General features: G+C 38.9%; 1 protein-coding gene across 16 annotated transcripts in view; it reads left to right on the top strand.

Moving 5' to 3' along the window:
• The window catches only part of Fit1 (Fermitin 1), a 262,377-nt gene that overhangs the window by 207,842 nt on the left and 35,519 nt on the right, over window positions 1-19,016 (top strand). For all 16 annotated transcript variants that reach the window (XM_076180065.1, XM_076180055.1, XM_076180056.1 and 13 more), the window contains 3 exons: window positions 5,367-5,602; window positions 9,726-9,910; window positions 10,086-10,296. In XM_076180065.1, the coding sequence (XP_076036180.1) occupies window positions 5,367-5,602; window positions 9,726-9,910; window positions 10,086-10,296 (632 nt within the window). The remainder of the gene's footprint in view (window positions 1-5,366; window positions 5,603-9,725; window positions 9,911-10,085; window positions 10,297-19,016) is intronic.

The raw sequence follows: 19,016 nt of genomic DNA, 5'->3' as shown, positions 1-19,016 counted from the left end.
ACTTCCTTTGTACCAACTTTATATTGCTCTAATGTCTGTAGCTCAAGTTTTGCTAGCCTCTCATATAGTTCTGAGAGTGTTGGTGCCAATTTCATAATTGCTCTTTGTATTCTTTCAATTTTTGTTATACATTTTTTTTTGTACTTGGTGACCATATCATTGCTGCATACTCCAATCTTGGTCTTATCAAAGTGACTAGTATTTTCTTCACCATTTCTTCGTCCAGGTATGTAAATGCCACTTTGATTGTTCTTGTCAAATTATAATTTCCTCCAAAAATTTTGTTTATATATTTCGCAGGAGACATATACATAATAATGACTCCCAGGTCCTTCTCATTTTGTACTTCTTTAATTTCTTCCTCTCCCAATTTATATGATCCCACTATTCTTTATTTGCCTCTTCCAAATTCCATTATACTACACTTCTTATTATTGAATTCCATCTCCCACTTCCTACTCCACTCCCATACTTTATAGAGATCACTCTGCAGCAACTCACAATCTTCTACAGTGTTCACTTTTTTAAACAATTTTGCATCGTCTGCAAAGAAGCTCATATAACTTTCAATTCCTTTATCCATATCATTAATATATATAGCAAACATTATTGGGGCCAGAACTGTTCCTTGTGGAACTCCATTAATCACTTCATCCCAATTAGAATGTTTGCCTCTTATCACCACTCACTTTTCTTTCATGCAAGAAGTCTTCCATCCAACTTCAGCAAATTGCCCTATATTCCTCCTACAATTTCTAATTTCTTTAGCAATTTCTTATGTGGCACCTTATCAAAATCTTTTTTCAGGTCTAGAAATGCACACACAGCCCATCCATCTCTTGTATTACATCTAGCCTTGAATAGAAACACATTAAGTTTGTGACGAATGATTGTCCTTGTCAAAATCCAAACTGCCTTGTATTTAGTACATTGGTTTTTTTTTCCAAATGCCTTACCCGTCTAATTTTGATAATTCTTTCACAAATTGTAGTTATTGTACTTGTAAGAGAGACCAGTCTATAGTAAGTAGATCTTCCTTGTTTCCCCCTTTATATATTGGCACTATATTTGCTCTTTTCCAGTCTTCTGGAACTTTTCCTTCTTTCAATGAACTGCTTATTAGACTATGTATTTTGTCTGTTAGTTCGTTCCTGCATTCTCTCAAAATCCAGATGGCCATTTCATCTGGTTCATGCAATTTTCTGAAATCAAGATTACTCAAGTGATTCATTATTTCTTTCCTTGTTACTTCTATCTCTTTCATAGGGGGGACTTTCTCTTCCCACTCGACATCTCTAAGTTGTTGTTGTTGTTGTCGTTCCCTAGACTGTCTGTCCGAGCAGTCCCGTCTCCCCAAGGAAGGCCACAGCCGAAACTGGGTTTTCCCACAAATCCTTTATAGAGTGTATGTTGTGTTGTTTGCGTGCATGATTGTGTATAATGCAGTCTTCCATTATGTGTTGTATGGTATGGGGTGAAGTGTTACATCCTGGGCAGCTGTTCACAACACGGTCATCCAGCCTCTTCTGGTAGCTTAGAAGTGCTGGGTGGTGACCGCATCGCAGTCTGGCCAAGTGGACTCTGTCCTTTCGTGGGAGAGAGGATTCAGAAGGGTGGATATCAGGGGGTCTGGCATGCAGCAGTGTGTTGTCTTTCAGTGTGTTAATGGAGCGGTGAGTGATATGATTATGAATATGTTTCCGGAGGCTGGTATTTGGTGGTTGTGGAGGAAGAGAAGAGAGTATCTGTGCGTAATAAAGGTCTTTGGGTGTAGTTTTAATGTTTCTTGGTGTGTGTGGGTGTTCTGCTATGTAGTGTAGCGGGTGTGATGTGTTTGTGGTGGCTGCAGCAAGTGTTTGTGTGCCTCTCATGTCGAGGTGGTCCTTGACTTTGAGGACTTTTGTTTCATGGTGTAAATGGTCTGTAGGTGTTGTATTTGTGCATCAACAACACTCTAATACCACACACAAACACACCGAAAATTCTTGGTGTAACATACGATACATCCATGTCTTTCAAACAACACCTCACAAACATAAAAAACAAATGCACACCTAGACTTAACGCACTTAAGTCAATCACTGGAACAACTTTTGGACAAAACAAAGAAACTAATACAACAATATACAAACAATGCATACGGTCAGTGATGAATTATGCGAGTCCTGCATGGGCTCCTAATCTCAGTGAGACACACCACAGCACCCTTCAAATCATACAAAACATCTCTAAGTTGTATGTTCTCCCTCGTAAACACCGATTTAAAATGCTTGTTCATAATTTTTGCCATTTCTATTTCCTCTGTATTCAACTCCTTGTCATAGTTTCGTTAATTCTTGTTTGTTTTTGAGTTTGTTGTTTACAAATCTATAAAATAGATTTGTTTGATATTTACATTTTTCTGTGACATCTTTTCCATATTTTCTCTTTTCTTCACTGCACACTTGCACATATTGATTTCTATAACTAGTATATATTTTCCATTTTTCAGGTCATTTGTCTTTTTTACCTTTTTATCCAAGCTTTTTTCCTTTTGTCTTTTAACTCCCTACATCTTTTGTTGTATCAGCACTTTACATAACCTTTTACTTGTTTTTGTCTTGGAACATACTTTTCCATTCCTTCTTTATGAATTTTTGTCAAAATGTTCCATTTCTCTTCCACTCTTGTTTCCTCCTTGTGTTTCCCTTTCCCAGTCTGTTTTTTTTAAAGAATTCTCTTGTTTTATCAAAATTTGTTTTTCCATACATCAATCTTCCCTTTCTATATTGTTTGTTTTTTTCCATGTATTTTTCCTCATTTAGTTCCAGTTCAACCAATATGTGGTTACTTTTACTTATTGGTGTCTTATATTCAATCTTGTCCACTATTTCAGGTTCTGATGTGATTATTAGGTCCAGTCTTGATGGTTCTTCCTCATTTCTATACCTTGTATTCTCTTCCTGCTCTTCCCATCCCTGTCCTCCACTTCCATCATAATCATCTCTACTCTATTCTTTCCATATGTAACATTCCTCACATTTATATCCTTCTCAGTCAGGAACGTAACTCCACCCCCTTGTTTTACTTCTCTGTTTCTAGTCCAATAATTACATGCACCCTGTCCTACACTGTTGGGTGGTAGTGGACCTTTCAATTTTGTCTCAATAATTCCCTTTATGTCCGGTTTTTCCTTCAGGTAATCATTCAGCACATTCAAGCCTGTTATTTAGCCATCTATATTTGTGTAAAACACTTTTAATTTTGTGCTACCTCCATCCTGTTTTCTGTTTCCCTTCCATTTTTCTCTGCTATGAACCATTTCCTCACTTTTATATCCACTATCCAGTAGAATTTCTCTTTGTCTAACTCTGTTCTTGTTTTTTCCTTAGCTTCTAGTCTTTTTGTTTTCTCTTCCTCTCCTCATTATTCATCTCTCTTTTTATCCATACCTGTTTATACAGATCACTTTGTGCCAGTTTCCCTGTTTTTGTTAAGATATGCTCTGCTGTCGTGTGTGACCTGAATTTAACCTTAATTGGTCTGGGCTTATCTGTATTGTATTTCCCTAGTCTATATATTTCTTCAATTTCTTCCCCTGTTTTTGGTTGATCTTCTTGAACTACTTTTAATATCTTGTTTACTTTTTCCTTCTCCTTTACTCTTGTAGTCCTATTTGGATTATGCTTCTCTTCCATCCTTAATACAATTATACATTTCTTTTTATCCGCTAAGTCTCTCACTATATTCTTCTTCTCCCTCATCACTTTAATAACTGTGTCCTTAGTTTGTTCTTTTATCTGTTGTTTCACTATATATCTAAATTCAATTTTATTGTTGTCTTGTACTTTTTCCAACCACTTACCTCTTTTGCTGTGGACCCATTATTCTCTTTATTATTCCTATTTAATACCTCATTCTCATCCTTTAATTCTCTTAACTGTCTTTTTAATTATTTTATTTCTTTAGTTAGGTTTTGATTCTCCTTTAGTTCTTCCAGTTTATCGACTCTATGTGTAACTAGTGTTAATTGGTTAAACCTAATCTCCCATGCTTTGATCATTTTTTTAGTTTGTCCTCTAGATTTACAAGTTGGGGGAGGTTGTCATCTCCCTCATTAAATCCATAAAAGCAGTTATCTTCTATTTCCATTGAGTTGCTATTATCTATATTAATGCTTTTGATACCTCTGCTCCCCTGTTCTACCTCGTCTGTGTGTTTTGCACACCTTTTGTTGACACCCCTTCTGACATCTGGGGCCCATTCATCCCCTTCCTAATTTCCTTCCATTTTCCTCAATGATATCTCCCCTTCTCCTTTTTCTTCACCTGCCCACTACACCACAATCTTTCCCCTTCCCTACTAATACAACACAGGTACTCCTGAGTTGCAATCTTTGCTGTTAGTCTGATGTGTATTTACCTAGTTGTATTTTACAGGATGGGAACTATGCTCGTAGTGACCCATTTTCATATCTCTCCACATCCAGTTTGTTCTTAAAATTGTGTATACTTCTGGCATTCAATGTTTTTCTGTTCAGTTTGTTCCAGACATCGATCACTCTATGTGGGGAGCTTTTTTTCTTCAGGTCTCTTCTGTAACTGTCTTTCTTTAGTTTCTTTTCATGTCCTCTTGTTTCTCTTCTGTCTCACTTTAATAGGTCATCTCTATCAAGAACTTCCATCCCTTACATAATTCTGAAAATGGTCAACAAATTGCCTCTTTCCCTTCTCTGTTCTAGTGTTGATAACTGTAATTTCTCCAATCTTTGTTCATATGTCAGATTTGACAGTGTGGGTGCCATTTTTGTCGCTGCTCTTTGGATTCTTTCTAATTTTCTTATGTTCTTTTTTTGTGCTAGGTGCCCACATTGATACAGCATATTCTAATTTTGGTCTTATCAGTGTAACAATTATTTTTTTAACCATCTCCTCATCTATGTAGTCGAAGGCCACTTTCATTGATCTTAATAAGTTGTAAGTCTCTCCAAATGATTTATTTACGTGTTTGTCAGGTGTCAAGTCACTTGAGATGATTACTTCTAGGTCCCTCTCTGAGTTTACTTTTTTGACTTCATTGTTTCCAATTTTTTATTGTGTGTGCTTTCACTCTGCCACCCCCTAATAAGGGAGGGAAAGTTCTTTGTTATGTATGTATAAATGCATATATATCTGTATATATGTTTAAGTGCTTACTTGGCCATTCCCATGATAAGGGCTCTGGTAAATAAAAATAATTTATGAGTGCCCCCTTTGCCAGTGCAAATTTTATTTTACAAATAGACTACTTTGGTGAAATAGTTCAGAAGAATGTGCTGATGTATTTGTTGTCTTAATTTTTCAAATGACCAGGTATTCTACTTTGCTAATGATGGCCTTTCTTTGAAGGTGTTAGACATCCAGAAGAGTTATCTTTCTGCAAGCCACTCACATCTGGGGTTCTCAAGTCTAATTATGCAGAGAAGATGCAAAAGAAGAAGAGCACTGCAAAGAATGGTGCTCTACCGGCAGACACAAACACTTTTATTGCAAACAAATCCCAAAACTCCAGTAATGGATCACTGGACAGAACATTAGGGTCTAACCCTCCAGGCACTCCCAATAGGACCCCCATTAGCTCTCCAGTAAGTCAAGACTTACACTGTTGTGTGTAGGAAAGGCTATGTTTGTGTTGTATAAAAATTTTACCCCTTTGTCAGGATTGACAATTCATATGGGGAACTTACAGTACTCATTCAAAGTATGCAGTGCCTACTCCTTGTGGCCGCGTATTGATGATGAAAATAAGAAGGCATTTTCTGAGGTGAAATTATGTAGATAGAATGTATCTGGCAATCCCCTGCTGTCACACTGGGCCAACGGAGTGGAATGTAAGGGAGAATCCAGCCAGCTGCTCCCATGCTGCCATAGGAATAGCATTTAAAAGTAACCCCTCTCTTTGGGACCTTGCCTTTTTTCACACTGGTTTTCTTCATTTTCCTAGGGTCTGTATCATTACCATGGCTTCTGCAGAGGCATTTATTAAAGAAATAATTGCCCAAGTCATTGGACTAAAGAAGGCAGGCCGTGGAACTAAAGAAATCAGTGAACTATTGAAAGTAGCCAAGTCCAAAGTCAAGAGATACATGGTATGATTTTGGGAGGGAGGAGAGCTGGAGATACCATCCCAGTAACCTGGTATAGGGGGTCCTAAGAAGACTTTGCCTTCAGAAATTTTACTTTTGTTAACAGATTTTATTCTAAAGAACGCTTCATGATGTTTAAAACCCTTGGAGAAGTCTTCTTAGGATGCCCAATCCTAGGTTTTTGGGATGGTGTCTCCAGCCCTTCTCCCTTCTAAAATTGCAATGTGTATCTCTTTGGACTTGGCCACCTTTAACACTTCACTGATTCCTTTGGTTCTGTGACCTGCCTTCTTTAGTCATGACTTGGGGAATTATTCCTTTAGTTAATTCCTTTGTACAAGCCATGGTAATGATACAGAGACTATGGAAATGAAGGAAACTAGTGTGAAAAAAGGCAAGGTCCCAAAGAGAGGTACCTGTAAATGCTCTTCCTATGACAGTGTGGAAGCAACTGGCTGGGTCCTCCTGCTGCACATTCCACTGTGTTGGCCCAACATAACAGCAGGGGGTTGCTCTAGATACATCCTATCTACATAATTTCACCACAGAATATACCTTCCTCATTTCATTGTCAATATGTGGCTGCAAGAGGTAAGTGCTGCATACTTTTGATGAATATACTGCCAGATATTTTTATTCAGCAGATTGAGTAGACCTGGGCAGATTGGAGTCACATTTGGTTGAAAACCCCATTTTAGTGGTCTAGAACTAATGACTGAAATTTAGTTAGCATTGTGGTTAAACTACAAGTGTGTTCATATGTGTTTAAGATATTTATCAGAATTAAGCTGTTAATCTCTTATATTGGTTGGGAGTATTTTTTAGGATTATCTTGAAACCACACTTTTATTAAAAAATAGGTCACCAAGTTGTGAGTTCATCCAGTCAGGATGAATAAGTATCACTCACACATCTTTATTTTCAAGGTATTGATCATTGTTCCCATGAGCACTGTATCTGTCCATTTGCTGTATATAAATCAATTGAATTTACAGCTGCTTCAGTCTTAAGAGATGTTATTGTACAATAGGTTGATTTGCTAATGATGTTGCTCATGGTAAAGATAAATATTTTCCAACAGCCATCTCTTGTGATGCATTCATTTTAGGTTTGCAGCACTTTCTTCAAAAGATTTTTTTTTTACTGACTAGTCCTAATGTGGATTGAATAGGATATTTCAAATGCTTGTAAAAATAGTGCTATTGTAGTGGTACTAGTTAGGGAACAAGGGTTGCTGACCCATCAGTAGATCAGTGCTTCAGAAGTTTTGCTATATTTCAAATGGTTTTGAGTCTTATAATTTGTCTTTTTTGCAAATTATTTATTGAATAGCCAGTGAATATGCATGAGAATTAGATTTAATACTAACATATACATGATAATGTTGCATAATTTTGTATTTAATTGCTATGAGTTGTCATTAGGTAATTAAGATTTCTTCCTTTTTAAGTATTGTGTAATTGTTGACTAATTGTTTAGGCATTGGTGAAGTAAAGCATAAGAACAATCCCCATTCCTCCTCCACTCCTGGCTCTACTCTATCCTTCACTCCCTCCCACTCCTCTCTCAGCTTCTTGTACTCCTCCTTTTCCTTTTCATTTAAAGAATTCACTCTGAGCACCTCCCTACCATTTGTCCTTTTCCTCTTTCTCCATCTATCCTCCACTCTTAATTTACCTTACACTTCTATTCATAGTATATATAAATGATATAGACCACAGACCAATTTTGCTGATGACAAAAAACTCCAGAATGGCAAATGATCATTTAAACCAATTAGATATTCAAGAAGATTTAGATAAACTACAATGGTCTGAAAAGTGGCTAATGAAATTTAACACAAGTAAATGTAAGGTTATGCACATAGGTAAAGATAACAATAAGTACAATTATAAGTTATTTAGAAATTCGTTAACAAAAGTGGATAGTGAAAAAGATTTTGGTGTAATTATAAGTGATGATCTCAGGTCATCTAAGCAATGTATTTCCACCTCAGAGAAGGCAAATAAGATTCTAGGACTGCTTGTGCAATATTTTGATTTTAAAAGTCCATCTGTCATTAGCAAGCTATATAAATCATTAGTTTATCCACATTTGGAATATGCTATTTCTGTATGGTCACTAAATCTCATTAAAGACATTGACATGTTGGAACAAGTACAACAATGACCCACAAAACTTATTCCAAATATCAGAAATTAATCATATGAAAATTAACTAAAACATATAAATCTATTTTCCCTAAATAGGCATAGACTCGGAGGTGATTTCATACAAGTATTTAAGATTTTAATGGGAATTAACAATATCAAAAGTGATAAAAATTTCACACAATGCAAATCAGACAAGATATAATGGTCTCAAACTGTCAAGAAGTAGATTTAATTTGGAAGTGGGCAGAAACAACTTTGATAACTGTGTAGTCAATAAATGGAATAAGCTTCCTGCAGAGGCAGTGCAATGTAGTACAATTCAAAGTTTTAAGGTTCATTTAGATAAACACCTAAGCAATATGCTGTAATGCCAGCCATATATTTTATTTGTTTCATCTATTTATCATTATTTTCTTATCTGTATGGGGCACAAGCATGAAACATAAAAGAGGAAGAGTTTAAATGTATTTGAGATGAAATGTGTGAGAAGTATGGTGGGGGTTATAAGGCTGGATAGCGTGAGAAATGAGGAGGTGAGGAGGAGAGCAGGGGTGGAAAGGGTATTGGGAGATAAAGTTGATGAAAGAATATTGTGATGGTTTGGACACATTGAAAGAATTAGTGAAGAAAGACTAATAAAAGAGGTGTGGAAGGCAGAAGTGGAAGGAGTGAACATGAGGGGGTGACCAATGATGAGATGGATGGATGAGATAAAAGGGGCATTAGGAAGGAGGAAGGAAGGGAGAACACAGAAGATAGGGGTGAGTGGAAAATTGTTGTGTATGGATGATACTGTGAAGCATGGAATGGAGGGGGTGGGGGGTGAGGGGTTATGTGTGAATGATATTTTGACATAGCCCAAAGGGATTTCTCCCTGTCTTCTCTATTTTTGCATGAGGGAATGGAGAGGGGGGGGGGATTGGTCAATTAGATGAAGCAGCCTTGCTGTGGATGTACTATTTCTTGCTGCAGGAGGAGCCAAGAAAAGAGGGAAGGAGGTGTGGCGAATGGGAGTGGAATATGTGGGGATGAAATGTGTGGGTTTGAATTTATGCCTTTGAAATTGGCTGTCTCCCTTGTAAGGGGGAAAACCCTTGGTATATGTATGTATCTGTTTATTTTTTGTTTGTTTATTATAAATTATTGTTTATTTTTTGTTTGTTTATTATTTGTCATTATCTATTAATTTATTTTATGCATTTATCTATTTATTTATTTATTTATTTATATTTTTTTCCTCACATCTGGCCTATCTCAACACCTAGGGGATGAGGGGTTCCTCAGTCATCAGTCTCTCAGTTGTACTAACACTCTTAATGGTAGATGTCTGTTGTACTAGGGAAGAATGTAGATGTGCATTTACTTTTTCCTTCTTCCCTTGAGCTGAACATGAGAAGTCTTGTAGATTATTGCCAAATTCTAGGTATATTCCATGAGATGGTCACTTTTATTTTATTTATTATTTACAGGGAGGAACTTGGCATCACAATATGTCAAATGGCTACAGCTCACACAATACCACATTGGACAGTATTGATGGGGCTGAGGACCTGAGTGCTTCCTTGGCAAAGTCACCAAGTCACCCCACAGAGGAAGCAATGTCAAGCATTGTCCGTCCAAAGACCCTTCTTGATAGAGCCAGGATGAATGTTGCGTAAGATTTACTGGAGTTACTTGTTGGATTTCTTTCTTAAATTACATTTTCCATATATGAAAGGAAAAGATGTTAAGATTTGTAGAAAGTGGCTTAGTGTACTGTAGCCAGTAAGGTATTTGTCATACATACAAGTTGTTAGTATTTATATAAACTTTGTCCCTGATCATTTCAGGTGGTTGGATTCATCACTGTCTATCATGGAACAGGGGGTGCGAGAATTCAGCACACTCCTCCTCCGCTTCAAATTCATGTCTTTCTATGACTTGAACCCCAAGTATGATGCAGTGCGCATTAACCAGATTTATGAGCAGGCCAGATGGGCTATTCTCAATGAAGAAATTGACTGCACAGAAGAGGAAATGTTGATGTTTGCTGCCCTTCAGGTAATTTTTATTGTTTTCCATTTTTTTTACATAGTAATATAGCAAGATCTATGAAGAAGTAGTTTGAAACTTGCTCTTTTATTCAGCCACACTATTACATTTAGTAAAGCCATTTTTGTAAAGCCTTGAGCTTTACTGGCTGAAAAACATCAATTCCACAGTGGCTAGCATTGGTCCTCAGACCTTCCTCAGTGAATAAATGGTGGACTGTTGTTCATGTTGTAATAGTGTAGGATTATTTCTATACTGCTGAGTTATAGTATTAGGAAGAGACATGGAGTCATTGATTGTCAACTCTCCTTGTGTGAATTACTGTCAGAATTGTGAGAGATCCTCTGCCTGGTCCAGAAACCAACTGTCAATCTCATAGGGCTGTGAAGATGTAAAGATGTATTGATGGACCTCAGGGAGACTACCCTTCGATGTCCATCTCAAGGAATCACTTACAGATACCTGTTGTTGGTTCCTGTAAGAGAACACAGTAATTTCTCCTCAAGGATAAGTAATTGGAAACCCACAACCCCTAGTAGCAAGCAACATTGTTTTGGTTTTCCCACTAGCCCAGTGGATATTATGTCAAACTCATGAGTTTGGTTCCCATGACCCACTGTTTTCTTTCATTGGTTCATGACATGAATGGAGGAGGAATGGGGATGGTTCAAGGAGGGAGTCATAAAGTGTGCAAAGATGGTGTGTGGAACAAGGAGGACGGGAGGAAATAGAAGGAAGGGTAGCGAGTGGTGGGATGAGGAAGCAAAGAAGGGTGTAGAAGAGAAGAAGTAGGCCTTCATAGATTGGTTACAAAATAGGACAAGGAAATCATATGAGAGGTACAAAGTAAAGAGAGGAGAAGTAAAGCATAAGATAAAGGAGGCAAAGAGGAGAGCAGATGTGAAATGGGTAAGAGTATGACAAAATTTGGAAGTAATAAAAAAATGTTTTGGAAAGAAATTAAGAGAGGAAGAGGAGGTGAATCAAGTAGAGAAGAAAAGGTGAAAGGTGCAGATGGAGAGACAATAATGGAAGAGAAGGTAGTGAGAAGAAGGTGGGCAGAGTATTTTAGGGAGTTGCTAAATGTGAAGGAGGATAGGGAGGGAAAGATAGTTGCAGTGGGAAGCGCTGAGAAAATGAGAGTGGCGAGTGAGGAAAATGGAGGAGAAATAAGGAAAGATGAAGTGAAGGCAGCTGTTAAGATGGTGAGAGCAGGTAAGGTGCCTGGGTTGGATGGATGCCATGCAGAATGTTTGAAAAAATGGAGGTACAGTGATGGTGGATGGCTGGTAAGGTTATTTAATGTTTGTTTAAGAGAGGGTAGAGTACCGGAGGACTGGAGGAGTGCCTGTATAGTTCCACTTTACAAGTGAGAAGGGGACAAGTGTGAGTGTAGTAGTTTCAGAGGGATTAGCTTGTTAAGTGTAGTTGGGAAGGCTTATGGGATGGTCTTGATTGAGAGGATTAGGAGAGGAACAGAGGGAGTAATTGGTGAGGAACAGTGTGGGTTTAGGAGAGGTAAGGGTTGTGTAGATCAGGTTTTTGTGGTAAGACAGATATAAGAATGCTATAGGAAAGGGTAAGGATGTATTATGGGGTTTTATGGATCTGGAAAATGCTTATGACAGGGTAGACAGGAAGGCAGATATACAGTATAGGAGGAAAGTTTTTGAGAGCAGTCAAGAGTTTTTACGAGAGTAGTAGAGCTTGTGTTAGGATTAGAAATGGAGAGTGAGTGGTTTGAGGTAAAGGTGGGACTTCGTCAGGGATGTGTTATGTTGCCCTGGCTGTTCAATTTATACATGGATGGGGTGGTACGAGAAGTAAATGCAAGGGTAGTGGGTCAGGGATTGGAGATGGTTAAAGAAAATGGAGAAAAGTGGGAGATAAGCCAGCTGTTGTTTGTGGACAACACTGCACTTGTAGCAGGATCAGAGGACGAATTGAGGAACTTAGTGACAAAGTTTGGGAAGGTGTGTGAAAGAAGGAAGTTGAAGATAAATATGAGTAAAAGTGAGGTGATGAGATGTACAAGGGGAGAAAGTGGCAGCAGACTGGAAGTGAGTATTAAGAGAGAGAGACTGGAGGAAGTGGATAGTTTTAGATACTTGGGTGCGAATGTGGTGGGAAAGGGAGGAGTGGGGGTGGAAGTAGAATGTAAATTCAGAGAAGCGAGTAAATGCCTCGGTGGATTAAAAAGTGTAATGAGAAATAGACATTTGGGAATGGATGCAAAGAGGAGATTGTATGAAGGAGTGATTGTGCTGACAGCACTAAATGGGGCAGAAACATGGAGCATAAATGAGGAAGAGAGGAGGTGTTTGTATTTACCTAGTTGTATTAAACGGGAAAGGAGCTATGCTCATGGTGACCTGTCTTTGTATCTTTCAGCATCAAGTTTATTCTTAAAATCTTGAACAGTATTTGCACACACTGTTTTTTCATCTAAGTTATTCCATATATCCAGCATTCTGTGTGGAAGCTATTCTTTTTCCTATCTCTTCTATAGTTGTCCTTTTTTAGTTCCTATTCATGACCTCTTGTTTTTCCATTGTCATGTTTTAGTAAATCTTTTCTGTCAAGGATTTCCATTCCTTTCATGATTCTATATATAGTCAGTAGATCACCTCTTTCTCTTCTTTGCTCTAGTGTTGATAGTTCTAGCTTCGATAATCTTTGTTCATATGTTAATTTGGAAAGAGCTGGTGCCAACTTTGTTGTTGCTCTCTGTATTCTTTCTAGTTTCCTTATATTCTTTTTAGTACTGGGTGTCCATAGTGTCACTGCATATTCCAGTTTTGGTCTAATCAATGTCACTAATATTTTTGTTATCATTTCTTCATCTAAGTATTCAAATGCCACTTTCATTGACCTTAGTAGGTTATATGTTTCACCTACTGTTTTGTTTATATGTCTGTCCGGTGTCATGTCATTGCTTATTATCACTCCAAGGTCCCTTTCCGAGTGCACTTATTTTTTTTATTATTTTTTTTTTTTTCCACCAATTTTGTAATTTTTTGAAATTCTGTTTTTGCTTTTACCAAATTCCATTATGCTACACTTCTTGATATTAAAGTTCATCTCCCACTTTTGAGTTCATTTCCAGATTGTGTCCAGGTCTGATTGTAATGAGTCACAGTCCTCATTTGTTGATACTTTCTTTAATATTTTTGCATCATCTGCGAAGAAATTCATATAACATTCAACTCCTTTGTCCATGTCGTTTACGTAGATGGCAAACATGATTAGAGCCAGCACCGACCCTTGTGGAACACCACATATCATTTCTTCCCATTTCGAGTATTTGTCTCTGATTACTACCCTCATTTTTCTCCCAGTCAGGAAGTCTTCCATCCATTTTGATAAATTACCCCCTGCGATGCCACCTATTGATTCTAATTTTCCTATTAATTTTTTGTGCGGTACTTAGTCAAATGCCTTTTGTAGATCTAGATAGGCACAGTCTGCCCATCAATCTCTCTCATCTATTATATCTATTATTCTCGAATAGAAGCAGATTAGATTTGTTGTATATGATCTTCCTTGTCTAAATCCAAATTGGCTTGGGTTTAGTATAGATTTTTCTTTCAAATGTTTAACCCATCTATTTTTAATCACCTTTTCACATATTTTAGCTACTGTGCTTGTTGAGAGGATTAGGAGAGGAACAGAGGGAGTAATTGGTGAGGAACAGTGTGTATTTAGGACGGGTAGAGGTTGTGTAGATCAGATCTTTGTGGTAAAACAGATATGTGAGAAAGTTATAGGAAAGGGGAAGGATGTTTATTGGGCTTTTATTGATCTGGAAAAGGCTTACGATAGGGTAGACAGAAAGGCACTGTGGGAGGTTATGCAGATATACAGGATAGGAGGAAAGCTTCTAGGAACTGTCAAGAGTTTTTATGAGAGTAGTAGAGCTTGTGTCAGGATTAGAAATGGAGAAAGTGAGTGGTTCAAGGTAAAGGTGGGACTTCGTCAAGGATGCGTTATGTCGCCCTGGCTGTTCAACTTATACATGGATGGGGTAGTGCGAGAGGTAAATGCAAGGGTAGTGGGTCAGGGATTGGAGATGGTTAAAAAAATGGAGAAAAGTGGGAGGTGAGCCAGCTGTTGTTTGCGGATGACACTGCGCTTGTGGCAGGATCGGAGGAGGGATTGAGGAAGTTGTTGACAGAGTTTGGGAGAGTGTGTGATAGAAGAAAGCTAAAGATAAATGTGGGTAAAAGTAAGGTGATGAGATGTACAAGGGGTGAAAGTGGCAGTAGACTGGAAGTGAGCATTAAGGGAGAGCGACTGGAGGAAGTGGATAGTTTTAGATACTTGGGTGCAAATGTGGCAGGAAAAGGTGGAGTGAAGGTGGATGTAGAATGTAGATTGAGAGAAGCAAATAAATGCCTTGGTGGATTAAAGAGTGTAATGAGGAATAGACATTTGGGAATGGATGCTAAGAGGAGACTGTATGAAGGAGTGATTGTACCAACAGCACTGTATGGGGCAGAAACATGGAACATAAGAGAGGAAGAGAGAAGGAGTTTGAATGTGTTTGAGATGAGGTGTCTGAGAAGTATGATGGGGGTTACTAGGCTAGATAGAGTGAGAAATGAGATGAGGAGGAGAACAGGGGTGGAAAGGGAGCTGGGAGATAGGGTGGATGAAAGAGTATAAGGATGGTTTGGACACATGGAAAGAATGAGTGAAGAAAGACTAGTAAAAGGTATGGAAGGCAGACATGGAGGGAGTGAAAATGAGGGGACATCCTAGGATGAGGTGGATGGATGGGGTGAAGGGGGCTTTGGGGAAGAGGAAGGACGGAAGAGGACAGAAGACAGGGGTGAATGGAGAATGGTTATATATGGATGATGTTGTGTGATGCATGAGGTGGAATGGGCAGGGGGATGGGGGGTGAGGTAGTATGTGTGAGCAAAATTTGACGCAGCCTGAAGGGATTTCTCCCCGTCTTCTCCTTTTATGCATGGGGGGATGGAGAGGGGGGTCTCCAATTTAATGAAGCAGCCTTGCTGTGGATGTGGTGTCTCTTGTGACACTGCTACTGACCCAAGGCAGTGGACAAGGTGCAGGGATGACCCGTCATCCAGGAGGTGCTAAGATGAGAGGGAGGGTGGAGGGGTGTGGAGTGTATTCAGTGATGGAATGGGTGGGAATGATTTTATGCCTTTTCCTTTTTGGCTACCTCCCTTGTAAGGGGGAAAAAAGCCTTGGTATATGTATGATATGTATGCTTGTTAGGGAGACCGGTCTGTAGTTGAGATGAGGTGCCTGAGAAGTATGAGAGGGGTTACTAGGCTGGATAGAGTGAGAAATGAGGAGGTGAGGAGGAGAATGGGGGTGGAAAGGGAGTTGGGAAATAGTGTTGATGAAAGAGTATTGGGATGGTTGGGACACAAGGAAAGAATGAATGAAGAAAGACTAGTAAAAGAGGTGTGGAAGGCAGAGGTGGAGGGAGTGAACATGAGGGGTTGACCAAGGATGAGATGGATGGATGGGGTAAAAAGGGCATTGGGAAAGAGGGAATGTCTGTTGAGGAAGGATGGGAAAGGACAGAAGATAGGAGTGAATGGAGAATGGTTGTATATGGATGATGCTATGATGCATGAGGGGGAGTGGGTAGGGGATGGGGGGTGAGGGAGTATGTATGAGAACTAGATTAATGCAGCCCGAAGGGATTTCTCCCCGTCTTCTCCATTTCTGCATGAGGGGATGGAGAGGGGGGGTCACCAATTTAATGAAGTGGCCTTGCTGTGGATGTGCTGTATCTTGTGGCACTACTTCTGACCCAAGGCAGTGGACAAGATGCAGGGATGACCCATCATCCAGGAGGTGCCAAAATAAGAGGGTGGAGGAAGGTAGAGTATGTAGGGGATGGAATGGGTGGGAGTGGTTTCTGCCTTTGTTTTTTGGCTACTCCCTTATAAGGGGGGAAAAAGCCTTTGGTATATGTATGTATGACAGCCCTGGCCAGGAGGGGAGGTGATCCAAACATTGGCCAAAAAATTCCAGCAGCTTGCCACAACTGACAGGGCTGGCCCTACCAGGGTTTCTCACTTCCCATTTGGTGAGAGTGGGATAGTTACTATGAGGTATTAGTGTGGGTCTGTTTTTCAGACACTTGCTGGCAGAAGGAGTAGGAGAAGGTATGCAGTTGTTGTTTGTCAACTCTTCCTGTGTTAAAATTTAGAGGAGTAATATTGTAAGTTGATAGGGGTATTGGGCCCGGTCTAACCAAGTGCTAATCCCTTGGGGTGCACCACTAGATATAGTTGAAGGTGTTGATAGTATTTGAAGGTGAGCAGTAAAATGGTCCTCTCTTTCATGCATCTCACTGGACCACCTCATGCAGGTCAGTCATTGGTCTTTGGAAGAGAATATTTCATCGGACTTTGATTTGATTATTCCACAATGTCATCATAGTTTCATCTGTGGTAGATAGTTAATAATTGAAAAGAAAGTATGAAAAAGTTTAATTTGGTCAGCATTGATTTGGTAAAGTCATAAAAGAAGATAGAATGACTTGGTCTGTAGGAATGTCACTAAAGTTCCCAAAATATTGACTATATAAAACATGCATTCAGTACCCCATATGGGGTTGGGTGCTGGATGGTAAGGTCAGGAGTGCAACTTCTGCTAACAGAAAAAGGGTTACTGATGATTAAAATGTTTTTAACAATACTCAGGTTTCTATTAAAAGGTCATACTACCCCAGCTCAAAAGTTTGGAAGGACTTGTGTAATGAAAGTGGCAGTTGCCGACAAGTCTATTGAAATAAACACCATGTGAGGATTTGTGTAATGCACTTTTTAACACTTTACTTCCTTCTTGACAGTATCACTATTTAGATCACTGACCCTTTTTCAAATCAGGTGGAAACCATGGACCCTCTGTCCAAAAGGATACATATGGGCCCATAAACATGATATTTTGCATATAATAATACATTTTATTGTATTGAAAATGTACTGAAAAAATTGAAACTTTATTGAATATTCACCAGAATGAACAAAAATTGCATGCTGAGCACGTACATTTGTATTACTGGACACTTTTTGTATACCAGTATATATATATATATATATATATATATATATATACATACATTACAGTGTTGGGGAAAGCAAAGAATAGAGAGTGCAAAGGGTAAGAGTGAAAGAATAAAGGATTGACATGATCCATAGGGATGTTCTTTGTGAGAAAATTTTGAATGGATGCATAGAGGTGATGAAAAGATATAATTTAGAGTGTAAAGTTATTTTTAATTCAAGATTAACTTAAATAATTTTTTCTCACAAATGTAAGTAATATTTCCAGAGGGATCAGTTTATTGAGTATAGTTGGAAAGATTTATGGGAGGGTTTTGAGTGAGGATTAGGAGAGGAACAGAGGGAGTATTTGGTTAGGAACAGTGTGGGTTTAGGAAAGGTGGGGGTTGCATGGATCAGATTTTTGTGGTAAGATATGTGAGAAAGCTTTGGGGAAAGGTAAGAATGCATTTTGGCCCTTTATGGATTTGGAAAAGGCTTGTGACAAGGTACATAGGAAGGCACCGTTTTGTAGATATATAGGATTGAGGGAAAGCTGTTAAGGGTAGTCAAGAGCTTTTATGAGAGTAGTAGAGCATGTGTTAGAAATGGAAATGGAGAGAGGGAGTGGTTTAAAGTAAAAGGGGACTGCTCCAGGGGTGTGTCGTGTTGCCATGGTTGTTCAATGTTTACATGGACAGGGTGGTGTGGGAGGAAAGGTGAGGGTAATGGGCAGGGGACTGGAGATGGTGAAAGAAAATAGAGAAAAGTGGGAGGTAAGCCAGTTGTTGTTTGCTGACAACACTCCGCTAATGGGAGGATCAAAGGAGGGGTTAAAGGAGTTAGTGATGGAGTTTGGGAAGGTATGTGAGAGGCGAAAGTTGAAGGTAAATGTGGATAAATGTAAGATGATGAGATGTACGAGAGAGAGGATGGCAGCAAATTGGAAGTGAGTAATAAAGGAGAGAGGTTGGAGGAAGTGGATAGCTTTAGGAACTTTAGGTTGCATGTGGTAGGAAAGGGAGGAATGGAGATGAACTGTAGATTGAGAGAAGCAAGTAAATGCCTTAGTGGATTAAAGAGTGTAATGAGAAATAGACACTTGAGAATGGATGCAAAGAGGAGATTGTATCAAGGAGTGATTGTGCTGACCACACTGTATGGGGCAGAAACATGAAACATAAGAGAGGAAAAGTTTAAATGTGTTTAAGATGAAATATCTGAAAAGTATGGTAGGGGTTACAAGGTTGGATAGAGTGAGAAACAAGACAGTGAGGAGTAGAGCAGGGTTGGAAAAGGAGATGAGAGATAGGGTTAATGAAAAAGTATTGGAATGATTTGGACACATGGAAAGAATGAGCAAAGAAAAATTAGTAAAAAGAAGTGTGGAAGACAAGAGGTGGAAGGAGTGAACATGATGGGGTGACCAAGGATGAGATAGATGGGATGAAAGGGACATTGAGGAAGAAGGGAGTGTGTTGAACAAGGAAGGGAGAAGATAGGGGTGAGTGGAGAGTGGTTGTGTATGATACAGTGATGCATAGAAAGGAGTTGGGGGGGGTTAGGGAGTGGTTATGTATTTACCTAGTTTTGTATTTACCTAGTTGTATTTTACGGGACGAGAGCCATGCTCATAGTGACCCGTTTTCGTATCTCTCCACATCCAGTTTGTTCTTAAAATCGTGTATAGTTCTG

Source organism: Oratosquilla oratoria, chromosome 43 (genome assembly GCF_046742065.1).
Source record: "Oratosquilla oratoria isolate Oo_2021 chromosome 43, ASM4674206v1, whole genome shotgun sequence".
NCBI classification, from domain to species: domain Eukaryota; kingdom Metazoa; phylum Arthropoda; class Malacostraca; order Stomatopoda; family Squillidae; genus Oratosquilla; species Oratosquilla oratoria.
This window is presented reverse-complemented; position numbering and strand designations above follow the sequence as displayed.